Genomic DNA, 23415 nt, shown 5'->3' on the forward strand with positions numbered 1-23415 from the left:
CATCAGTAGGTCTCACAAGTTCTCTGCAGAATATATTTGTTTTAATTTGGAATGAACATTCTTCTCCATAATTGCAAAATCTGTGAGGTGGCAATTCAGCCCTACTGGCTCTCGTGACTGGACCAAATTATCCCAGGCCGGGAGGTGGTACGGTTGTGGGATGGTAATAGCGGTTAAGCCAAAAAACTTAATAAATGAACCCCCGATTAAACAACAAGGGATATTTAATAAAAATATATATAAATTCAAAAGGAGAACAAACTCCCAAGGCTCAGGCTCCGGTAGGGGGTTACAACCCAAAAAATATCAGACCTATCTGTCTCCAAGCTGAGTCGTTCTCTGCCCGGCGGACACACACACACAGACTGTCTGCCCTGCTGTCTCATCTGGGTCTCGAAGCCGCCGACTCCAAAGAACTTCGAGAGAGCAGATAGGCTACTCGAGCCATGAGACATGGCTCATCCTCCCCCCCCCAAAAAAAAAAGATCCCAGGGCCGGGGTTGTCGTAGTACAGGTGCCGGTAGCTCCGATCACAGGTGACTTCCGGTCTGCTCTAAAGCAGCTCCCAGTCTTCATGCGCGATCCCATTACAGCATCATACGGGTGAGTTTCCTCTCTGGCCCGATCCACCCCTCCTTAAACAACCTGGCCACCCCGGGCTCCCCCAGGGTGTCCATATTGATACCGAGCTTAGCTGTGGGACACAAAACACCAGAACTCCCAACCTCAAGTCATTTCTCAACACTTAGCCTCTAAGTAGTTGGATTACAGGAGTTCGTCACCACTCCCAGCACGTCGGAGCCCCAGCCCTGGCTTTCAGCTTCGTTGTGGGCACCGAAAGTGCATACGCAGAGTCACGACCGAGTAGACACCCCCCCCCCCCAAAAAAAAAGAAAAAGAAAAAAAAAGAAAGTGATAGTGGAACCACGGTTCCGGAGAATTTGACGTAAATACGTCTTTACGGAAAGGAAGTTTATATACTGGCTTTCTGCTAAATATTTCCTTCATACATGCTTTACAATTGAGATAAGTTTGATTAAGACTTTGCTTATTTAACCTGAATTAGTTACGCTTAAGATGGGTCTGTGGTAGCTGAAATATCTTTTTTTTATTTTACTATAAAAATTTGTGATTTCGTCGTCGTCAATAAATTACGTCATCAATCAACAATGTCAACAGATATTTGTTTATACTCTGCATTGTTGTGTTGGTATAGAAACACAACAATGCCGAGTAAACAAATAACGCTTCACAACAAAGAAATCAAAAAATATCAAGCCAGTCGCATGATCACTGCTCCAGAAGCAGCAGACCGCATTCTTGATTATCGACTGACAGTTGGCTTAAAACATCAGAAAAGCGAAAGAAGACGTCATCAAGTATTTGAAGTACCGACTCCAACAACTTCAACAAAGTAAACTGATACTCATTCGATATATTACGATTACGAAAACTATTATGATCGATTTTAAGACGAAGATTTGCAAGGGTGGAGAGAGACGTGGAAGGTTGACTGAACAAGAACATCGACGTAAAGACGTAGAATATCAGATTAGAGAACGCGCTCCGAAAGGAACGCCCTGCTCTAGTCTTACTATAAATATACCACCATCAGCGTACGTGATCTCGGATCTAAATGGGAAATTGGAAGGTGTTTTTAACAAGCAATCACTGAAACCAAACTTGCAGGCTGACTGATGACACGACATTGCCATTTCCTGATTTGGCTGATCATATGACGAGAATACAAAACGTCAAACTTATTTGCAACGAGAATACGTAATTTAATTGACAGTGCGTCGTTAGAAAGCCATCTGTTGCCAATAAAAAATTTATAACCTTCCATTATTGCGTCCGAGACCTACACATTCATCCGAAACATGCCTTGCACCTTTAATTGGTTTGTAATTTGTATGCGCGCGCATGCGTGGCTGTGAGTTGGTGGCGCATGCGCGTGAGAGTGGATGACGGCTCAGTTCAACATTTGTTGTAATGTTACGATCATCAACTACGAAGACCAAGTTTTTTGTCTTTCCTATCAACAATTCTGATTTTAATAGGAAGGCAGGAGACGCAAATGCTTCGTGTATTTCACGCATAAGTGGCCTGAGGAACGCAGGAGGAGGGCAGGCACGACAGCCAACGTGTGAAAATGAAAACGCAAATCAAGTGTTACCAACGTAGTTCAGTGAAACTCACCAAGTGCAATGTGTCAACCAAAGGCCGATTGCGAATTGAATCTGAGATGTTTTAACCAATATTTGTGTCTGTACGTAACTACGATAATCGACGAACTTAATTACCTCCGTCGCCGTGGCCAATTCGGCCGTTGCACGTCCTCAGGACAGAGAACGTGCAAACCGACTTAGCTACACTATAATTACTGTTCTGTACATGAATTTTAAGGGAGGCGACAAGAGAGTTTGCCTTGCCCACTAATTAGTCACAGTCCAAGAAAACAATAATTAATAACACGAGTAACGATAAAGCAAACGATGATTAGTTAACCCAGGAAAGTAATTAGGGCACATAAATCAAATTAATTAAACTCAAGTAAAACTCAAAATACAACCAGACACGTTCCGGCCAATTAGTTGAATGCAGTGGCCAGACGTTACTCGCAGAAGATAAGAATTACGAACATCTGGGCGACAAGGTGTCTTTTTACATCTCGTCTCCACAAGAACTGGCGGGCTCTTAACCCTTTTTTATGCACATTGCCCGAATGGTACGATTCTGACAGGCGTCATCGTGGTTTACGCTAGGCACTACACCTTATATGGCCACGCGAGCTCATCCGAGATGAACCTTGGTATTTCCTGTCGCAATAAAAATGACGACGCGTGGCTACGGCGGTAACCCAATGCGTCCTTCCGGTGGCAAATACCGGGGGGCTGTGTAAAATACGACACCCACCTAACTAATTAGTAATTAGATGGCTTACGGAACCCAAGGTTCATCACCGAACTAACCAAAGCCCTCCACCGGACCCTGTCTCCTTCAACTCCTATCTCCCATAGATCCCGCCTGAGATTATCCTCTCATCTACGTCTAGGTCTCCCCAGAGGTCTTTTCCCCTCAGGCTTCCCAAATAGTGGAACCCGAAAGTTCATCACCGAACGAACCAAAGCCCTCCACCGGACCCTGTCCTGGGCCAACAGAATCCAGTTTCCTTCAACTCCTATCTCCCATAGATCCCGCCTGAGATTATCCTCCTATCTACGTCTAGGTCTCCCCAGGGGTCTCTTCCCCTCAGGCTTCCCAAATAGTGGACCCAACCAACCAGATGGCTTACCGAACCCGAAGGTTCATCACCGAATTAACCAAAGCCCTCCACCGGACCCTGTCCTGGGCCAACAAAATCCAGTCTCCTTCAACTCCTATCTGCCATAGATCCCGCCTGAGATTATCCTCCCATCTACGTCTAGGTCTCCCCAGTGATCTCTTCCCCTCAGGCTTCCCAACCAGTACCCGGTGCACACCTCTTGTCCCATCCATGCGCGCTAAATGCCCAGCCCATCTCATTCTTCTCGACTTAATCACCCTGACAATATTGAGGGAGGAGTACAGATTTTTAAGCTCGTCATTATGCAGTTTTCTCCACGCCCCATCGTCTTCCCTCCTAGGCCCAAAATCCTCCTCAACACCCGATTCTCAAACACCTGTAATCTGTGTTCCTCCCTCAGAGTGAGAGACCATGTTTCGCACCCATACAAAACAACAGGCAGAATTATTGACCTGACCTAACCTGCGGATTCGAAATAAAATGCAACTGTAGTGCCTGAGGCCCATGATCGTCAAAGGAGGGGGCGTGGCTGGTTCTACTTCACGGCTCATGCACCGATGGCGCCCAACCCAGATCAAGATCAACAAAACTCGCGCCAGTCGCTTACACTTACCGAGAACACGAGAGGAGCTGGGAAGCTTTTAGTTGTGACTGTACTTCTTCTTGGTGGGTAATTTCTCTCAGAATACGGGAAGATTTGATAATTAATGTGAGCATTATGTCGCTGGTTCATCAGCTTTCTGAACCGTCACCATCCACGAATCCCTTGATTTCAGACTGAAGCTTGCAAAGTCTTTCAAGTACCTCATATTTCCACAGGAAAGTGGAAGGCTATAATTCAGTTAGGAGAGAAGCATTCTCAAATATTCTCATTGAGTTTGGCAGAGCCATGAAGTGATTCAGGTTCATTAAAATGTGTTTAAATGAACCCCATAGAAAAGTCCGTACGGGTAAACATGTCTGACAGTTTCCTATTCAAGACGCTCTAAAAGAAGGCGATGCTTTATCTCCATTGCTTTTTAACCTTGAGTCAGAACATGCAATTAGCAATGTCCAAGTGAACCAGGCGAGACCAAAATTCAATGGGTCTGCGCTGATGACGTAAATCTGCTGGGAGTGCCTGAATAAAACACAGAAGCTCTAATTGACGCTGGTAAAGAGGGGCGAGGGGGTGTAGAAGTGGACGCCGCGGAAGGTAATAATTTTGCTTCTTAATTTGTGTTACGTCGAGTAAAAAGTGGACGTGGTCGTGACACTTGCACAGAAACATCGGAATATCGACTCTACGGACCAAGAACCTAGCTGAGTGCGATCCATGTGGGAGGAGGAGTGCTAACCACTGCACCTTGAGATTTCTTTGCAGCGCGGCGTTCAGGATGTCGCAGTCTTAATAAGGACGACGCTGTGTGTCCCTGAAAACTGAAGGAGCATTAATTACCTCGTTCCTTTCAAAGTTAATGACTGCCTCTCCCGTCTATTATGGAGTCAGTCGCTACTGCAGGACAGTAAAATGGCTTCTCATTCGACATCGACTGCAAGAACGCGGCAGTGACACTAATAGAAATTCGAAGAAGTCAACCATCACGCGAGAAAAGGAGCGAAAACACGATATTTTCTTAAAGATGTTTTTCGTATTCGAATTGTAAAGACGTGCGTTTCTCCAAAGTAAATCGCATTCTGACGGAGCGAAAACACTTTTGTGCGCTGTATTTATCAAAATATTTGGAGCATCGTATTTTTAGGTTATGCAACAAATAATATCAAAAGGTTTTTTCGAAATTTGTTCACCTGGAGTTTCGAAAGTCATTCGGTAGAGAGGAAGTCAGAGCTGGTTTACTGTTGAAAGAGAACCGCATTTAAACGGCGCTGGATCGACTGACGACGTCTCCCCAACACACTTCCCTCTTCGGTGCCTCAACTTCCCGTCAGGCGCCACAGGAAGTTGAGTAAGACTCCAGACACGGAACGGATCAAATAAGATGGATTTCCGAAGAGCACGTACACATGTCAACGGAGCCATTTGCGATGTTGGTAAGGCAGATGTTAGCAGTTATCGACCGCTTGTCACTCAGCTCGTCATCAGAGAACTTCTCGAAGCTCGATTCTTTCACAGGCCACTGCAACATTTCACCCCGGGGAGTTCGGACCAGCGTCATTTAAATTCACGCATAATTCGCGTAACGACGCTGAGTTTGACCTCGGGAATTGAAAACGGCCAGACATGGGAACAAGTCCTAATCGTGTAACAGACTTCGCGTTTCGCCAACTGCGGAAGAAGCCGTTTCCGAGGAAGCAGCGGGACGCGGTCAGCACGCCGCACAAAATTATATTGAATCAGCGCAAAAACGCCCACCGGAGATGTCGGAAGTTTCGCAGAAATTCTATCAATAACCAGAGAAATAAACTGTCATAAAGAAACTCCCCGACGCTTGCACAAGCGATGAACGGTGATTCACTGTGGAGATGTTAACCGCGTGTTCTTCGCCAATATTTACGTTCATCTTCACCATAATATAACTAACTCCCGCAGGTCCAACGCCGACAACACCAAAGCCCGCGATCAGACACGATCCTGAGCCAACTCCGTCCATTTGCCATCCTCACGGCCGACTCCCTAAGATTCATCTTGATTTTATCCTTCCATCTTCTTCTTGGACTGCCCAGTGGTCATTTTCCAGAAGAATTCCCTACCACCCCTTAGCCTCTCCCCATGCGTGCTATATGTCCAGCCCATCGGAGCTTTGTTACATTTAACTATCCTCACTGTGCTATGTTTACAATTCGTTATGTTAATATTCTAAATTCCCTATTTATGTCATCTCTCTCAGGTCCAAATATCCTCCTGAGCGCCTTTATTTTCAAACAAATGTAATCTACGTTCTTCCTTGAAAGTAAGAGACCGTGTTTCACAACCATACCAGACAACAGGCAAAATTATTGCGTTATATATCCTGATCTTTGGCGTTTTTGATAGAAAACGAGATAACAGTTTTTGACGCGTTCCATACACAAATAATCCGGTTGCCTCAGACGTCACTTAAGACGTCGAATCCTCCGGCACGGCTCCGGGCACTTTCACGACGATCATCAATGTCACGTGTCCCGCTGAACAATTTCCCCGTCGCCCTGATGACGGAGTCATCGAGGACCTACGAAATGTCGGTAAACTTCTACGAGACAGCCATCTTGCGGCTAAATCCAACTTTCCGATCTGTCAAGGCATAAATGAACTAACATCAGGTTTCCGAACAAATCCGCCACAGAAATTCCTTTGTGACGGAATGCACTCTTCCGGTCTCTGATGTTACTCGCCGACACGGAGGAAAACTGTTCGCTTTCCGATACACGTGAACGGAATCGAAAAAGTTTAACGAATTTCCGTAACTTCGTAAATAAAAGGTGAGACAGCAAAGCAAAAATGCCTGCAAGACCGGCACAAGCGACGGCCTCACATCGATCAATCTTCGGGTTCTCCCGAACACCGATCGATCTGCTCTGCCTCGACGTTTCTTTGTCACGCCCCACTTCTGAAGCGTCTTTCCGCCCCGTAGCTTTACCTCATGCCGTGTGCTTCCTCAGGCGCACAAAAACTCCAAACGCGTAACAGCATTATAACTTCTAGAACAGGATCCACCGACCATGGCCGCTGACCTTACAGGGAGAGCCCTCTCAATGAAGGAAGGAAGGAGTTTCCGTCGGTCAGTGCAGAAGCCCGATAATTGCTGTCTTGTGACTGCGCTGGGTTGACAACACGCCACCTGCTCGTTCCAAAACATTACGCAGTCAGAGCCGAGAAATTGTCACAGTAAAAATTCTGCCCCTTGGTTGAAAACATTGCTAATACCAAATTTAAAACCAAACTCCGTTCTGGCCATTGACATCGCCTCGTATCACAACACTCAGACAGACAAACCACCGACGTCTCACTCAAAGACGGACGAAATTGAAGCCTGGCTATTGAAAATCTTCGTCGTATTTTGTGACAACTGTACGATTTAATCAAATTAATTAAGCCAAAGAACGAACAATATGTGATTGGTCAGATTTTAGCAGACAAAGAACGTCCTGTGCTGAGACTTCCCGATTTAAACCCCACTGAACTTATTTCGGCAAATGTAAGACAATGGGTTGCAAGCAAGAACACGACATTTAAAATTAAGGACGTCGAGCGTCTGTGTCGCCAGAGAGTCGAAGAAATTGGGCAAGAGGAATGGGAGAATGTATGTCGGCATGTGGAAAGACTAGAACAGATTTATTATGAGCAAGAAGGCGTAATCGAAGATAATGGAGTGGACAACCGCAGCGGTAGTTGATGAATCGAGTGATATGTGAGGAGTGGAAGAATTGGAAGAGGACAGAAGATAAAATTATCTAATACTCTCCGCGGTGTTAATTTTCTAGTGATGTGTAGTTTAATGAAATCGACTTTCCCGTGCTACATAACGTGGTGATATTTTATTTGGAGTGCACTGTACGCGACCTGCTCCCATCAATTCCGTCAAACGTCTGGTAACTGACTCGCTCCGAGGTTCCAATTCACAAAGTTCAACGGTCAAAGACGCTGGAACGCAAAACGATTAAATGCGTGAAGGTTAAGACGCTTAGGTTCGAGGCTTTCACGGCGGTGACTCTGAAGATGACGCCGTGCAGTCTCGTAGAATTTTACCGACGTTTCGGACGTCCTTGCTGCCTCCGTCATCAGGGCCGTCGTCTTTTAGTGTGCTCCTAGCAACAATTCTGATGTGAACTAAAGGACCTTCAAGCTCCACCGAGCAGAGTCCTTCCTCAAGACGCAACTGTCCCTCCGGGATTCACGAAACCCGGATTTATGATCCACTTAATATGACATCCATCATCAGCTCCGAGGTCCTCCACGTGGCTTCTTCCACTCGCGTTCCCCAAACAAAATTTTGTACTAGTCACCTCCCCAATCCCTGCTTCTTTATTTGTTGCCCGCGGAGACATTTGAAATAATAAAACGTCTTTTAACCAGCTGATTTTCGTAATGGTGAGGTGTAGTGTTTTCTTCGCGGTACGGTCTGGATTCGTAAATATTATGAAGACGAGCTTCGGCTTCAAAGGGTTAACCAGCTGATTTTCGTAATGGTGAGGTGTAGTGTTTTCTTCGCGGTACGGACTGAATTCATAAATAATATTCAGACGATCTTCGGCTTCAAAGGGTTAATTAATTAGAGTTGCCGGCCTTGAGATGCCGGCTTACTAAGGCAGCGTCACAAACGCGCAGCTTAGCAAATAACTCGCGCAGAAAGCCGTGGACGAGGCGAAGCGGAGATGTCGAGAGGTATTTATCTCAATACAAACTACTAGAACCTAAATAAACACACGCTGGAACATTTAATCAGAACCTGTGTTTTAGAACATCTGAGAAATATCTCTAATATTGAGCATTGAAGTCTCGTAGAAGTTCAGCGAAGTTTCAAAGGTATTTATTTCCACCATCATCGAGGCAATGGCCCGATGATAGCCGTAATAACGTAGGCAGTAGTACGCGACTCTGAAACGTCGGTCGGTCAAGTCTATAAGAGTACGGGGCGCAGTACACCAGAAGGCCGTAATAATCTTATTTGCCACCGTGAGAACCTTAAGTAGCACTGTAAATTTTAACTGATCATTCCATCTCAGCTTCTCATGAAATTCCAAATGCTATTCGCTTATCAGACATAATTTCCGCTTAATCTACTTCATTAAAAGAGCCTTATCAGGTGGAACATCACCAAGTATTGTAATATGTAAAAATCAATGAAAATGAGATGGGCGGACCATGTAACACACATGGGGAAATGAGCACAATTCAAACAAAGTCATGGTCAGAGAGTTGAAGGGTCCCTTAGGAGACTTCGAATAATATTAAAACGAATCCTACGGAACGTAGCGGCGTACTGGTTAGTATTCTATCAAATTTGAGATGTCCCAGGTTCAAATCTCAGTCCGATAAACGCTTCCTTAATCTTCTTGTCATTCGACGTTATTCTGAGCTAAAACAAAAAAAAATGCTCGAAAAGAAATATGGTGGGGAGCTGCTGATTGGATTCATACAGCTCAGGAAGCTGCCCGTGGTTCTTGTGAACACGAAGATTCCATAAACGGCGGGGACTTTACTCCTTTGAGCGACGAGGTGGCTACGAAGTTGAGTCATGCGTAAACGACATAAAACGATGACACGACCGTCAGCTGACCTCCGGACACTCGAGATGTCACTTAACTGTACCTGTGTGTGTGTTCGTGCGCACGCGCGTGCTATTACTTCAACAGTTCTCCGTTTCAGACTTTGTACATAGAAACAACGTGTATATAGTTTCTGTTACAGTCATGTAAGATTAAAGAAAGCAAGCGATGATATGATAACCAGCGAAAACACAGGAACACGAAAGAACGTAGAAGGTAGGGGCCTAACTCAAAGTACTATATCGGTGCCTGCGTGGAGGTACTGAGTAAAATATGACAAATTTCAGCCAGGACGGTATGGCCACTTGGAAAATATTCTCTTTGATTATAGCATAATATTTAAAAAATCTGAAAGGAAAAAGGACGCGAGGGAGAGGATTAAATTGACTTGCGTCAAAGTTCAAATATGGCGCTCTTTTAAACTTAAAACAAAACGCGATTACAGTGCGCTGAAGGAATGAATTATGTAATCCATAAAATAAAGTCCTTGAGAATAGAGCTGGTTTTTATATGTTTTATATCATTCATTCTGTTAGTTCATTAGCATATGAGAGAGGAACGTTTTGGTAAAACAATACAAATCCATTTAAATATTCTTCACTTAAAAGTCCCATTTAAAATAAACATCACATATGAGAAAGCAATTTGTTCCTGCCAAGCAAATATCCCAGACAGTAAGCTTAATTGATAAAGTCCGAAATGAGCTGGTCTTAGACAGGATAGGCGAAGGAAAAATCTTACGAGAAGAGGAGAGAGGACGGTGGGACACATTCTGAGGCACCCAGGATTGGTTAATTTGGTAATGGAAGGAACAGTTGAAGGGAGGAATTGTAGGGGGAGACAAAGATTGGAACATGTGACGCAATTTTTTGAAGCTGTGAGCTGTAAATGAAGAGACTGGCGCAAGATAGGCGAAAACGTAGGACCGCATCAAAGCAATCGAAAGACTGACGACAAACAAACAAACAAACAAGCTTAATTATCAAAAAATTAATGATTCGTCGCTCGTATTCCTCACATGGATATTAATAATAAATATCTTTCAAGATGGTCTGTAATTTATTCTAGTTTTATTTCAATACTTCTCGGTCTCGATCTCAATGACGTAATTAACCAGGACCTCGAAGAGAATGTAGAGGGACATATTTGATACTGGTACTTGTGGCCTGCAAAGCCATGACGACACTATCCCTTTAACACTTTAACACAGTGATAAACGGGAGACAGAATAAAACTGGGAGAAGTTGAAGACACATTTGACACGGCAAGATAGATCAATTTACGGCTATGAAGGTTTCCAGGCAGTACCCGCTCGTCCTTCTACTAAAGGTAAGTACAAGTAAAAGGCGAAAACTGTATCAAGAAGAGATTTTTAGCGGGTTCAAACTTTATTCGTACACCATTTTGAACTCTGATATCAACTTTGGGAAAAAAACTTTTGAAGTTAACATGGAAAGCAATTTTAGGGCGGAATTATTATGTTAATATTGCGAGGACTGCATTATAGGCACGAAATTTTACATAAAAAACTATGGAAAACCTTGATCGAGTTGTTCGGTCGCAGAAACTTCCTACCTTAGCGATGGCTTTCATCATGATACCTGTGCGTTGTTGCCTTTTTGAATTAAAAATCCAGACACTACCTCAAACAAAACACAACACGCCACAATTACAAATGTAACAGGTCAATGATGTCTATGGAAAAAAATCGATGTTTATTCTGAGAATCATATGGAATCCATTATACTCTGTGGACAATATGAAGTTTATTTCAATGTGGTACATACATATATTTCACTGTGATTTAAACCAGGGGTGGCCAACCCAAATGATCTTTCGGGCCACTTTTGAAATGCATCATAACTCCGCGGGCCACATATAAAATTATATATCCCCATATTATTATTAATATTAATATTAATATTATTTTAAAATCAAAGTTAATTTTTTCTCATAATTTCGACAGATAATTTTTGAATATATGTATGCACAAATAATGTATTTTTTTAATTCATTAGTTTTCACTACTTTGGCCATTATAAAATAAATATATTTTGTAAAAGTGTGATGAATCTCGCGGGCCGGAAAAATGTTCAAGGCGGGCCGCGGGTTGGTACCCCTGATTTAAACAGTTAAGAGAAAATTAAATACACTTTTAAACGTGATTGTGGCAAACTACACGCGGTATCTTGATAAACTATTTTACAAAAATGAAATAAGATGTAGAAATCATAGAAATATGACAGCCGAACAAAATACACAATGAACAGTGTCGGGTTACATGTCTTCAGTGACGTTCACGTTCACAGTGTCAGGAATACGAAATGTAACACACACAAAAATGAACGACACGTTTTAAACACAAAAAAAAAACATAAGCCCAGTGTGACAGAGAATGTGTAGGTCTTCAATCATTTGCAAGACAGTCCTTGCTCCTTCCTCCCTCTATTTTTCACCCCCCCTCCCCCGCCACATACTGTGGTAACGTCCATCATCTGTCTTCAATATCAGACTTTCATCAGAAAAAACGGCCCCTTCCCTAGACATTCATTGGTCGAGCATTCATTGGAACAAAGTCAAGTCAAGTCTGCCCAGAATCAAATTACTGATAACGCTTGTAGGAGACTTTGTTCTTTGCGTTCTCTTGGAATTTCACAGACTCCGGCACGTCAACAAAAATGTAAGATATCACAACAAAAGTTCGTACAAAGCGTTAGTTGTTCTTTCATGCGCTGAAGACACGATAACGTAAAGAAAAATCTACTGAAAATGGAAACAAAACGTTGCCTGTGATAAGAAATCCGCCCTCCCACGTCCACCAAACTCTTTAGTTACAGTAGAAGGGACCAAACCGTGCGTTTCGCCTACGTCACTATCTTATGGGTAGAAGGAAAACAAGCGCACGTACTATGTGAACCAAAGACATTTCCTGTGGCCATAACACAATTTCTACTACCTATCCCCAAAAACGAAACCTTCAGTAAAAAGCTGATAGTCGCTCAATTAGTTAAAAAATTCCCCGTCTTTTTTTCGAATCCAAATTTTCATTACCATGTTCATGAAGAAGAGAAACACACCCCTTCCATTTTCCCTTCAAATTCATTTTAATATTATCCTCCACCTACGTCTTCCTCGTCGCCTCGTCCCTTCAGACTCCCTGAAGAACGATTTCTCCACATTTTACAGCTTATATACGACTATAAAATGGTATTTAAATTTCTTACGGCAGCGAGTATAAAGATGGCTATCTTCTGGGTTGTATCGCCGTGTACTCACCGCCCTGATGATGGAGGCAGAAAATACCTCCGAAACGTTGGTAAATATCTACCAGATTACACGGCGCAAATTCCCAGATGACGGCCATCTTTCAACGTTTCGGAAGAATATATTGCCTCCATCCTCAATCCCACGAACGCGGACAAATTGGCGTGCAAGCAGCGTGTGTGGCCAGCCTCACAAAGGATCAAGTCCTTGTGACGTTTCCTAATCAAAGCGACAGTTTTCTGGCTAGCGGAGCGCGTAAGACAGTAATTGAGACGGGGACCTAAATGTAAAACATGACATGAAGGGACAGCAATATCGAGGATGGTTGGGCGCCTACATAAAAGACGCCTATCGTCAGTCCTATGGGACGGAAAGAGAAAGCGTACCACAACTTCCCTTACATTGTCAGCTTTATTGTTTCATGAAAATCTAATGGTGGAGGGAAATTGTACAGAAGGGGTGGAAGGCTTCATGCAAAACTGGCTCTGAATGACAATAATATAATTTTGGTACTTACACCTCTCTGCCTTCAAGGCATCATTCCGTCTTCACTACAAACTTCACATGCAGACGCTTTGTCAAAGTCTGTACGCAGTTTCTATACACAATCCACGGAATAGAATAAACAATATTAATAATATATTTCTTCATTTATTTTTCTCTCTGTATATAATAACTAACTAACTAGATGGCTTGCGGAACCTGAAGGTTCATCACCGAATTAACCAAAGCCCTCCACCGGACCCTGTCCTGGGCCGACAAAATCCAGTCTCCTTCAACTCCTATTTCCCATAGATCCCGCCTGAGATAATCCTCCCATCTACGTCTAGGTCTCCCCAGAGGTCTCTTCCCCTCAGGCTTCCCAAATAGTGGTCCCAACCAACCAGATGGCCTCCGGAACCCGAAGGTTCATCACCGAATCAACCAAAGCCCTCCACCGGACCCTGTCCTGGGCCGACAAAATCCAGTCTCCTTCAACTCCTATTTCCCATAGATCCCGCCTGAGATTCTCCTCCCATCTACGTCTAGGTCTCCCCAGCGGTCTCTTCCCCTCAGGCTTCCCAAATAGTGGACCCAACCAACCAGATGGCTTACCGAACCCGAAGGTTCATCACCGAATTAACCAAAGCCCTCCACCGGACCCTGTCCTGGGCCAACAGAATCCAGTTTCCTTCAACTCCTATCTCCCATAGATCCCGCCTGAGATTATCCTCCCATCTACGTCTAGGTCTCCCCAGCGGTCTCTTTCCCTGAGGCTTCCCAACCAGTACCCGGTGCACACCTCTTGTCCCATCCATGCGCGCTACATGTCCCGCCCATCTCATTCTTCTCGACTGAATCACCCTGACAATACTGGGGGAGCAGTACAGATTTTTAAACTCATTTTGCAGTTTTCTCCATGCCCCATCGTCTTGCGTATAATATTGTTTCTATTTTGGGTTTGTCTGTTATATTTAATACTGTACATGTATATGTTTAGTTAATCTGTGTAATATTTTTCATTATGTTATTGTTATTGTGTGTATTATCAGTGCTTGCCTGTTATTGGCTTCTTGCTGTTGGCAAACACTTAAATAAATAAAATGAATTGAATATAAAGATTACCAGTTTAAAAGAACTTCAACTCATCATAATATAAACGGAGCTAAAAAAATTATTCATTAAAAGCGTCGAACTTCAAACATTTGGGAAATTCAATTATAAATCAAGATTACATTAATGAAGAGCATCAGAAAAAGACTGAAATATTATCGTCTAGTTCCAAAGAGCATAATCATTCTCCCCCTTTAATACGTATGTAAAAATTGTAAGATTAAAAACGTCAGTACGGAAAACTGTATTATTTATTACTTGTCTTACTTTGTGTGTGTATTCTGTAACTTTAGCTCTAATTGTGATGGAATAATATACTCTACACACAAATGTTGGTGGTCAGATGAAGGATATGCGGGGGGGAGGCCGAAAAACGTGGAGGGAACATACCACTTCGGAGACCTCGGCGTATATAGGAGGATAATATTAAAATGAATTTTTATAACAGGTTGTTAGAATCTGGAGTTAAATATACCGGTTTGAGGCAGTGCCCAATGGCGGGTTATTCTGAACAAGATAAACAATAAGGTTCAAGGACAGAGTGAACAAGTTAATGAATAAAAGACTAAGGACTCTGTTTCATGGAGTTACAGTATTTCAAAATAATAACACGTGATCAAGAATTCCTACCAACATGACAGCTAGTATTTTTGCCTAATATCATAAAAGTCAGGATTGAAGCTAACGGCGTGAGATCGGGTCGTAAAACAGGGTATGGGCGGAATACTGTAATGTAAATTGTAGGCCTGCTACGTAAGAAATTTGGACGTAAGGTCATTCTCAACAACTTACGCGAGAAAACATGTTTTGAACTTTTCTTATAAAGAAACTCGTAATGGCGTTTGCTTCACATTTTATCGGGTCTTAACTGTTTTCGTATTTCAAGACGAACGTGCATTTTACGTCATCTACAAATAACAGTACATTGTATTACCCGTGTCCGTCACGGAAATTCTTGGATGGTACACCATGGCGAAGGTAAAGGTTATAATTCGGGTTGTGGAGTCTACACGTTCTTCACCTGGGCTTACATTAAAATATAGTATTTTGAACAATTTTGAATAAAATCGGTCATTTCCATACGTCAGCTTTTTGAGATAATTGAGGGAATGTTACCATGGCAATCACGAATTACAAATGCGTCTTTTTCCACCAGAACCACATCCGTCCTTGCATTTACTACGCGTATAGAGAAGCCTTATATACACATACAGTCGGTTTCCTGTCAAAGCAACACGAGTCCTGGACTCGTGTTATATTGTAAGGCTTTGACCATAAAGAAACCACTAAAACCTACAGTGATTTAAATAGATTACTCCAGCAGTGACAAAAACATGTGACCACTTAAGTCATGCTATGTTACTTCAGTATTTTGTGGATATTTGCAAAAACAGGTACAAATAAACTTCTGCCTACAATTGTCGAAGAAAGAGGTAGCATATTTGCGTCATATTGTGAATTAGGTTAATATTTTAATATTTTCCGTCAAATCACAATTTTAATAAGATAATAAAATATGAAATATTTAAAATATAATTTCACGTTCCGCATCGATGATCGATTTACAAATTGGAACGTCTCTTTATGCAGTTTATTGACATGTTCTTATCAGATTACTCTTATATATTAGAACGAAGGTATTGTTTTTTATATGGCGTGGTTCATCTGATGTTCAATATTAGTCTGTAAAGCAATGATTTAAATAAATAAAACATTAATAAATATGGAGTAATATAGAAAACAAAATGATTGAAGTAAATAAATAGTAGAATGTATAAGTAAAATTTATTAATTTAATAAAAAATAAAAATGTTACTTCAAATTCTTCTCACATGGAACTTCACCTCATCAGACCTGATGAGTTGATAGAGACATGACGTGTCTGGTGGAAGACATCTAGAAGTATTACTGTGTCGGGTCGAGGTTTAATACTGAATTGCGGTTGCTCGTGGATTGCGTAGGTGAAAGGAGGTTGTTATGGTTGGGGTCAAGGATCTGGAGGACATTGAAGATGGGGTTATTAAAAAAAATATTGCATAACATTGTAAATGACTGTAATTCGAGTTTTAAATTTTACCAATCTAATTTATACCTGAGGACGGTTAAATATAACCGAAACATGTCGTAAGAGACGTTCCAATTTGTAAATCGATCATTCGATGCGGAACGTGAAATGATATTTTAAATATTTTATATTTTATTACCTTATTAAAATTGTGATTTGACGGAAAATATTAAAATAGAAGAAAGAGGTGTTAATGAATTGTAACTGTATGAAAATATGTTATATAAGCCTATTATTGTAGGGAAACATTGTGCTTGCTGATATGTTTCTTTTAAAGTTACTTCGACCGCAGGTTTTGTGGACAAGTGTGGTTTTGTAAATGACCGATTCAATTTGCTGTATCACACATCTTACTGAGTGATAACTGACAATGCACAATTCATCCTGATGATGGAGGCAGTATGACCTCTGAAACGTTGGTTAACATCGACCAGACTACACAGCGCAACAACCCAGAAGACAGAAATCTTCATACTCATCGCTGAGAAAACTTCAAGTATCGCCCTGACGATGGAGGCAGTATGACCTCCGAAACGATGTTAAACAGCTACCAGACTACACAGCGCAACAACACAGAAGACAGAAATCTTCATACTCTGATGACGGAGGCAGTATGACCTCTGAAACGTTGGTTAACATCGACCAGACTACACAGCGCAACAACACAGAAGACAGAAATCTTCATACTCATCGCCCTGATGACGGAGGCAGTATGACCTCTGAAACGTTGGTTAACATCGACCAGACTACACAGCGCAACAATCCAGAAGACAGAAATCTTCATACTCATCGCTGAGAAAACTTCAAGTATCGCCCTGAAGATGGAGGCAGTATGACCTCCGAAACGATGTTAAACAGCTACCATACTACACAGAGCAACAACCTAGAAGACAGAAATCTTCATACTCATCGCTGAGAAAACTTCAAGTATCGCCCTGAAGATGGAGGCAGTATGACCTCCGAAACGATGTTAAACAGCTACCAGACTACACAGCGCAACAACAAAGAAGACAGAAATCTTCATACTCTGATGACGGAGGCAGTATGACCTCTGAAACGTTGGTTAACATCGACCAGACTACACAGCGCAACAACCCAGAAGACAGAAATCTTCATTCTCATCGCCCTGATGACGGAGGCAGTACGACCTCTGAAACGTTGGTTAACATCGACCAGACTACACAGCGCAACAACCTAGAAGACGGAAATCTTCATACTCATCGCCCTGATGATGGAGGCAGTATGACCTCTGAAACGTTGGTTAACATCGACCAGACTACACAGCGCAACAACCCAGAAGACAGAAATCTTCATACCCATCGCTCTGATGACGGAGGCAGTATGACCTCTGAAACGTTTGTTAACATCGACCAGACTACACAGAGCAACAACCCAGAAGACAGAAATCTTCATACTCATCGCCCTGAAGATGGAGGCCGTATGACCTCCGAAACGTTGTTAAACATCTACCAGAATACACAGCGCAACAACCGAGAAGACGGAAATCTTCATACTGACCGCTGTGAAAACCTCAAATCTTACAATTCCTTGTTTAATGACTAAAACTATGTATTACCTTCCATTTGAGGTTCTCACAGCGGCAATATCAAATGTGGTCTTCTGTGTTGCAACGTCGTGTACAGTTGAAGGTAAATACCGACGTTTCGGAGTACAATATCACTTCTCCGTGTTCTAGTTTGGAGATGAACGCGATAATTTCCTCCGAAACGTTGCGCGTTATGTCAGCTTAATATTCTACACACATCTTTGTTGAACTTCATAAAGAATCACATGACACATTAAGCTCCTGACGTAAAAAAAATGACATCTCACATTTGATCTGCGGTTTACTGATATGGCCGTGTATGTTAATACAAAACTAATATTTTTTCATGCATTATACCACATGGTATCCTAGCACTTGTTGGCACAGATCGTTTTATGCATTACACCGTATACGCTCACCTAGTAACTGCCATTGTGGATGGAGGGGAGCTATTAGAAACATACGTATTTTCCCCTCTGACTGCATCTTGTTCTTTCTCAGTTGCTACTTATACAATTAGTCGGGAATTTTTAACGAGTACTGATAGATCAGAATTATTTCATGGAATGGTCGTGTCAGCTGCATACACAAAAGACTGGGCAGTGATTTCCTTTACTCATACGAAACATCTAAGTTTGGTCTATATTTTAATATTTTCAATGCTAGACAGTAGTAGCGTTGACAAACACTGTCCATATTTAATCTCCTATTCATTTATTCGTAAATGTAATTATAATTTATCACTGTCTTCCAAATACATTTTAACTGTGTCACATTTCTAAAGGAATGATTTATGGAATTTTCCGGGAACAATAATAAATCGATACTTTGCAATGTTTCGTATTTTACGTGCAGAATTACTCCCATAGGCAAGACTGCCACACTGAATTTTCAATAATGCACGTCTTTGTGAGTTGAAATTTTAAATTAAGATAAAAAAACAAAAAAATACAAAGGTCTGTTCAGCTTTCGTTCAATAAAATAAAGAAAACGAAAGAGAGTACAACGTATTTTATATCCAAAGAATCCTTTCGCAAATTTGAAGACAGAATATGAGATTTCATATATTTCTTATTACAATATTCTTCAATATCATCCACGTATCGCAAAACATGTTCACTGTTACTGTTATCCTGTGTTTGTGTTTCCTCACCCCACTTACTCCCATCCCAATATTCGCTTTACTCGAAGTCAGCTGTTGGCGTCTTCTGTGCGGCGCCACATTGTCCTGTAACAGGGGTGGCCAATGAGTTACCACGCGTCACGTAAATCAAGCTCATAATATCCATTTTCCTCTCTGGCTTATACAACGGCTCGGGAAAGCAAGGACATGCGAGTTTTCCTTCTACTGCTATTCCAGAATACTGCTCAAACCTTGCGTACAACGCAGAAATTTTTGGACAGCACTACAGAGCGTGTTACACAAAGTTATTTCCAGTTTCCTTTTTGTAACAGGATAAATGATAAATAACGTGGTCTATACGTCGAAAGTAGAAAATAAAAACCACAGCACATGAAATTCTGAAATTTCGGTGCACTGGATCAGCATTCATCGACGACATTTCAAAGCATACAGAGACTGCGGGGGAATGCCTGCGTTACCGCAATCGATTATTCAATCGACGGAAAATCTTTCGCTGGCTTTGAGTCTGGTAGGAAACATTCCATTTTCGATTTATTGTGGAATCAGTACCTGAAGCAAACTGGTCTCCAAAACACAGTCACATCTGATGGACAGAAAAGTTACCTGGCATCATTCAAGAAAATTAAATAAATAATTGGTTATGCAAGCCATTCTTCTTCTTATACTGTCACTGATAACCCTTCCTGACTCACAGTTAATGCTGAGTTCTGACATGTCATAGAATTCGTTTGATGGAGATTTATTCTGGACACAAAATATCTGCGAGCCTGAACTGGGTCACAGTATGAAGGGGAAGGAAACATGGAAATGTAAAGAGGGGGGAAATACGCATGCGCTATCGCTTACCCTCCCTCCTGGCCATCATCGTATGTACGTGTAACGGACAACGAAGCTCGGAGATATTTTGCGACAAGAACAGATTTTCACACGCTCCAAGCACGGCCATCCTTGTGCTAATTGCTTGGATAAATATATGAAAAGGTGGCAATTCAAAATTCGCTATTTGTCGAATATCACGCTGGACAACCCTTTTTATAAGACGAAAATGAAGTGTGTGCAACAGACAGAGTGAAGGCAGTAGATAAAAGACAGCAACAAATGGAGCAAAGAGACACAGGGATTACGGTATTATACAGAATACAAAATATCAAGACATCGGTCTATGCAGTAGCTGCTACTTCATCCTTTGTATATGCACATATACAGAATCTAACACTAACCCTTTTCCAGCCTGAAGCTCATCTAAACAATATTTCATAACTCAGTTCTCACCGCAAATAAAATACCATCTATCTCCGTTACAAAGATCGAGTGGTTAATCCTGTTTACGGAAATAATAACGATGATGGGGCATCATAGCCCTGATGATAAAGGCAGCACGTACGTTAAATACTAGTAAACCACCAGACTACACGGAGTTACAACTCAGAAGACAACCATCTCCATAACCTTGTCCTCAGTCCCTTTTAAATTCTCTCAGACAGGGAAGGTTGCGTGTTCATGTACCCAGACATGTGACCCCGTCTTATCGGGTTTATACTCCGTCAAGACGTAAGTAAATTACTCCTAAGAAGACCCACCTGTCTTAAAACAAGCTTCACGACGCAAGTTTACAATCATGTAAACCAGGGGTGGCCAACCCAAATGATCTTTCGGGCCACTTTGGAAATGCATCATAACTCCGCGGGCCACATATAAAATTATATATCCCCATATTAGATTTAGACACACTATAGAAATTTTTTGGAGTGAAAAATTGAAACATAATGAGTTATTATTATTGTGTTTACTATTATTCTTACATGTAAACATAGATAATATAATAATAATAATGATACTAAGCGTACATTGTAAAGAAATATATAGCACTAAAAATTAAATATAAAAAATATATAAATATGAATGAAATAAAAATAATGAAATCATTAAAAAATATTTATTTTACTAGTGCGATATTTGTTTCTCCACTCTTTCACTTAGCTTTTGCAAATCGATCTCAATTTGGGTATTTGCACATCGTAATTGGTGTTGCAGGTTAGCGTCCGTTATGTTTGAGCGTGTTTTGTGTTTGGTCAATTTCATTTTCGAAAAAAACGATACACAGGTGTAAGTTGAACCAAAAGCGCTAACAACTTTTTGTGCCAGATTTCTCAAATTGGAAAATTTCTCTTTTGTGACGTAAGTGTTATAAAAATCTATTTTTGATTCTGATGTTTCAAAAATGTGTTTTAATTCAATATTGCACTGTAAGTCAACCAGTTCCATTTGGAGATATTCTGGGGCCGACTCGATTTTAACATGAAAGGGAGATGAATATATTTCAAAAATTTTGTTGTATTTGTCTAACTCTAAATTACTGAATTTCGACAGATAATTTTTGAATATATGGATGCACAAATAATGTATTTTTTTTAATACATTGGTTTTCACTACTTTGGCCATTATAAAATAAATATATTTTGTAAAAGTGTGATGAATCTCGCGGGCCGGAAAAATGTTCAAGGCGGGCCACATGCGGCCCGCGGGTTGGCCACCCCTGATGTAAACTATACTAAAAATGTCGAAATGCGCGGTCTACAATTTGAACCTGTGACTTAATCACTCTACCATAATCTGTTTTGTCTGCTCTGGGCGAACGAAATCAAAGAATGAATTAGAAAAGCTATTCCATGAACGCACTTGTATGAAAAACACAAATAAATAAGCAATTCCCATTTGGATGCTCAAAATTACATCTGGTTTAAGAACGTGCTTCGGTAACGACTTTTTTTACTCAGACACATCAAAATGGCGCCGTATAAACGTTCAGATTAATTACGAACAATTATGCTATTACCTCAATTGATAAAAGTCCTTCTTAGAAGCTAATAATAGCTTTTAAGCAGCGCTTTCCGTATTTTAATACCTCGGTTGGTATTGTGACAGACTACTAACTGGATGGTCGGATTTCGATTCCCAGCAGGGCAAAATTTTTATCTTCGTCACAACGTGCCCACCCAGCCTGACATCAAATGGGTACCGGCGTTCTTTACAATGTAAAAGCTGGCTGGGACGTAAAGCTAACCACTCAACACCATTAGTTTCGAAAGCGTGGAGCTATTCCTCCACTGCCCCTTACGTCTACATTGTGTAATGTTTAATTTAAGCAAAACGACAACTTTACCTTTTAGCTTAATTACGTTATGAATCAGATTCTTTCCAAATCAGTCTTTGATAATTCACGTCTGTACTGACGTGACCTCCCAGATACCCATCTGTTGTTCATCACCACGCAAGTAAACATTCCAACTGCTCTGGACTATATTATCCTCATGTGTTTTCACCGCCACTTAAAAACATAACTCTCTTTTGTTTATGCCCAATTTTCAGGATTGAGAAATGTCCGTTTTGTGTTAGACTACATGTTTTGTACGTTCGATGCAATACAAAATGTTTTAACTAAAATGTTTAAAAATCTTTTAAAATATCTACGCGCACGATTTATTCATGACGGTTGATTCTATGCCAATGGTGTGTTCTGCAGCTATTCCATTGTTTTTCCCAAGTCGCTGTGTGGTCTGTGTAATGTTGTGACCGTCGCTCCTTACCTTGTTATGGTATGAAACGACGCAACGACATACGAAGCAGCGGACACAGCGACTTCAGAGAAACAATGGAATAGCTACTGAACACAGCTCTGGCGCACACAATCAATCATAATCCAAAAATAAACAAATCATGTGTATATATATATATATATATATATATATATAAACATACGCGCATTAATTAACACTTTAAGGCTTCGACCGGGATTTTCTTTTGTTAAATCTTATGTGGTACCGCCTGATTCGACTTCTAATGGTTAAGTGAAGTGTTTTCTTCGCGGTACGGTCTGGATTCGTAAATATTATGAAGACGAGCTTCGGCTTCAAAGGGTTAACCAGCTGATTTTCGTAATGGTGAGGTGTAGTGTTTTCTTCGCGGTACGGACTGAATTCATAAATAATATTCAGACGATCTTCGGCTTCAAAGGGTTAATATAGAACCATCTCATATTTAATCAAATGTGCACGAAATTAAGTACAAGTTACAGACCTGATGATGACCAATTATTAGTCGAAACATGTAGCCGAACACCAAATAGATATTTCACAGTAGTGAAAATTGTGTGAAAACAAAATAGAAGGTACAGAAAAGTAATGGTGTTTCAACGCGAAAAATAAAGTTTACACGGTGTTTCAAAAAATTTAAGTTAAAGAAAATGAAGCTAGTGAGACGATATTTCTCCTGAATAAAGAAATAAAGACAGAAGGGTATTAAATATCATATTTTTTACACCTTTGCCTTCA

General features: G+C 41.2%; 1 protein-coding gene and 1 pseudogene across 8 annotated transcripts in view; both read right to left on the reverse strand.

The window, feature by feature from the left end:
- Positions 1-23415, reverse strand: part of LOC147871278 (uncharacterized) — a 172649-nt gene that overhangs the window by 108292 nt on the left and 40942 nt on the right. The window contains exon 4 of one of the 8 annotated variants that reach the window (XM_087340021.1): positions 1845-7044. The exons of the other annotated variants lie outside the window; for them this stretch is intronic. Coding sequence (XP_087196147.1) covers positions 6862-7044 — 183 coding nt within the window. The 3' untranslated portion in view covers positions 1845-6861. Of the gene's footprint in view, positions 1-1844; positions 7045-23415 lie in introns of those variants that run through there. 8 annotated transcript variants of the gene reach the window in all.
- Positions 537-792, reverse strand: LOC147871291 (signal recognition particle RNA; annotated as a pseudogene).

This window comes from Zootermopsis nevadensis, unplaced genomic scaffold (assembly GCF_977971745.1).
Source record: "Zootermopsis nevadensis isolate Lab colony 2312 unplaced genomic scaffold, Znev_1.0 Znev_ptg000060l, whole genome shotgun sequence".
NCBI lineage: Eukaryota > Metazoa > Arthropoda > Insecta > Blattodea > Termopsidae > Zootermopsis > Zootermopsis nevadensis.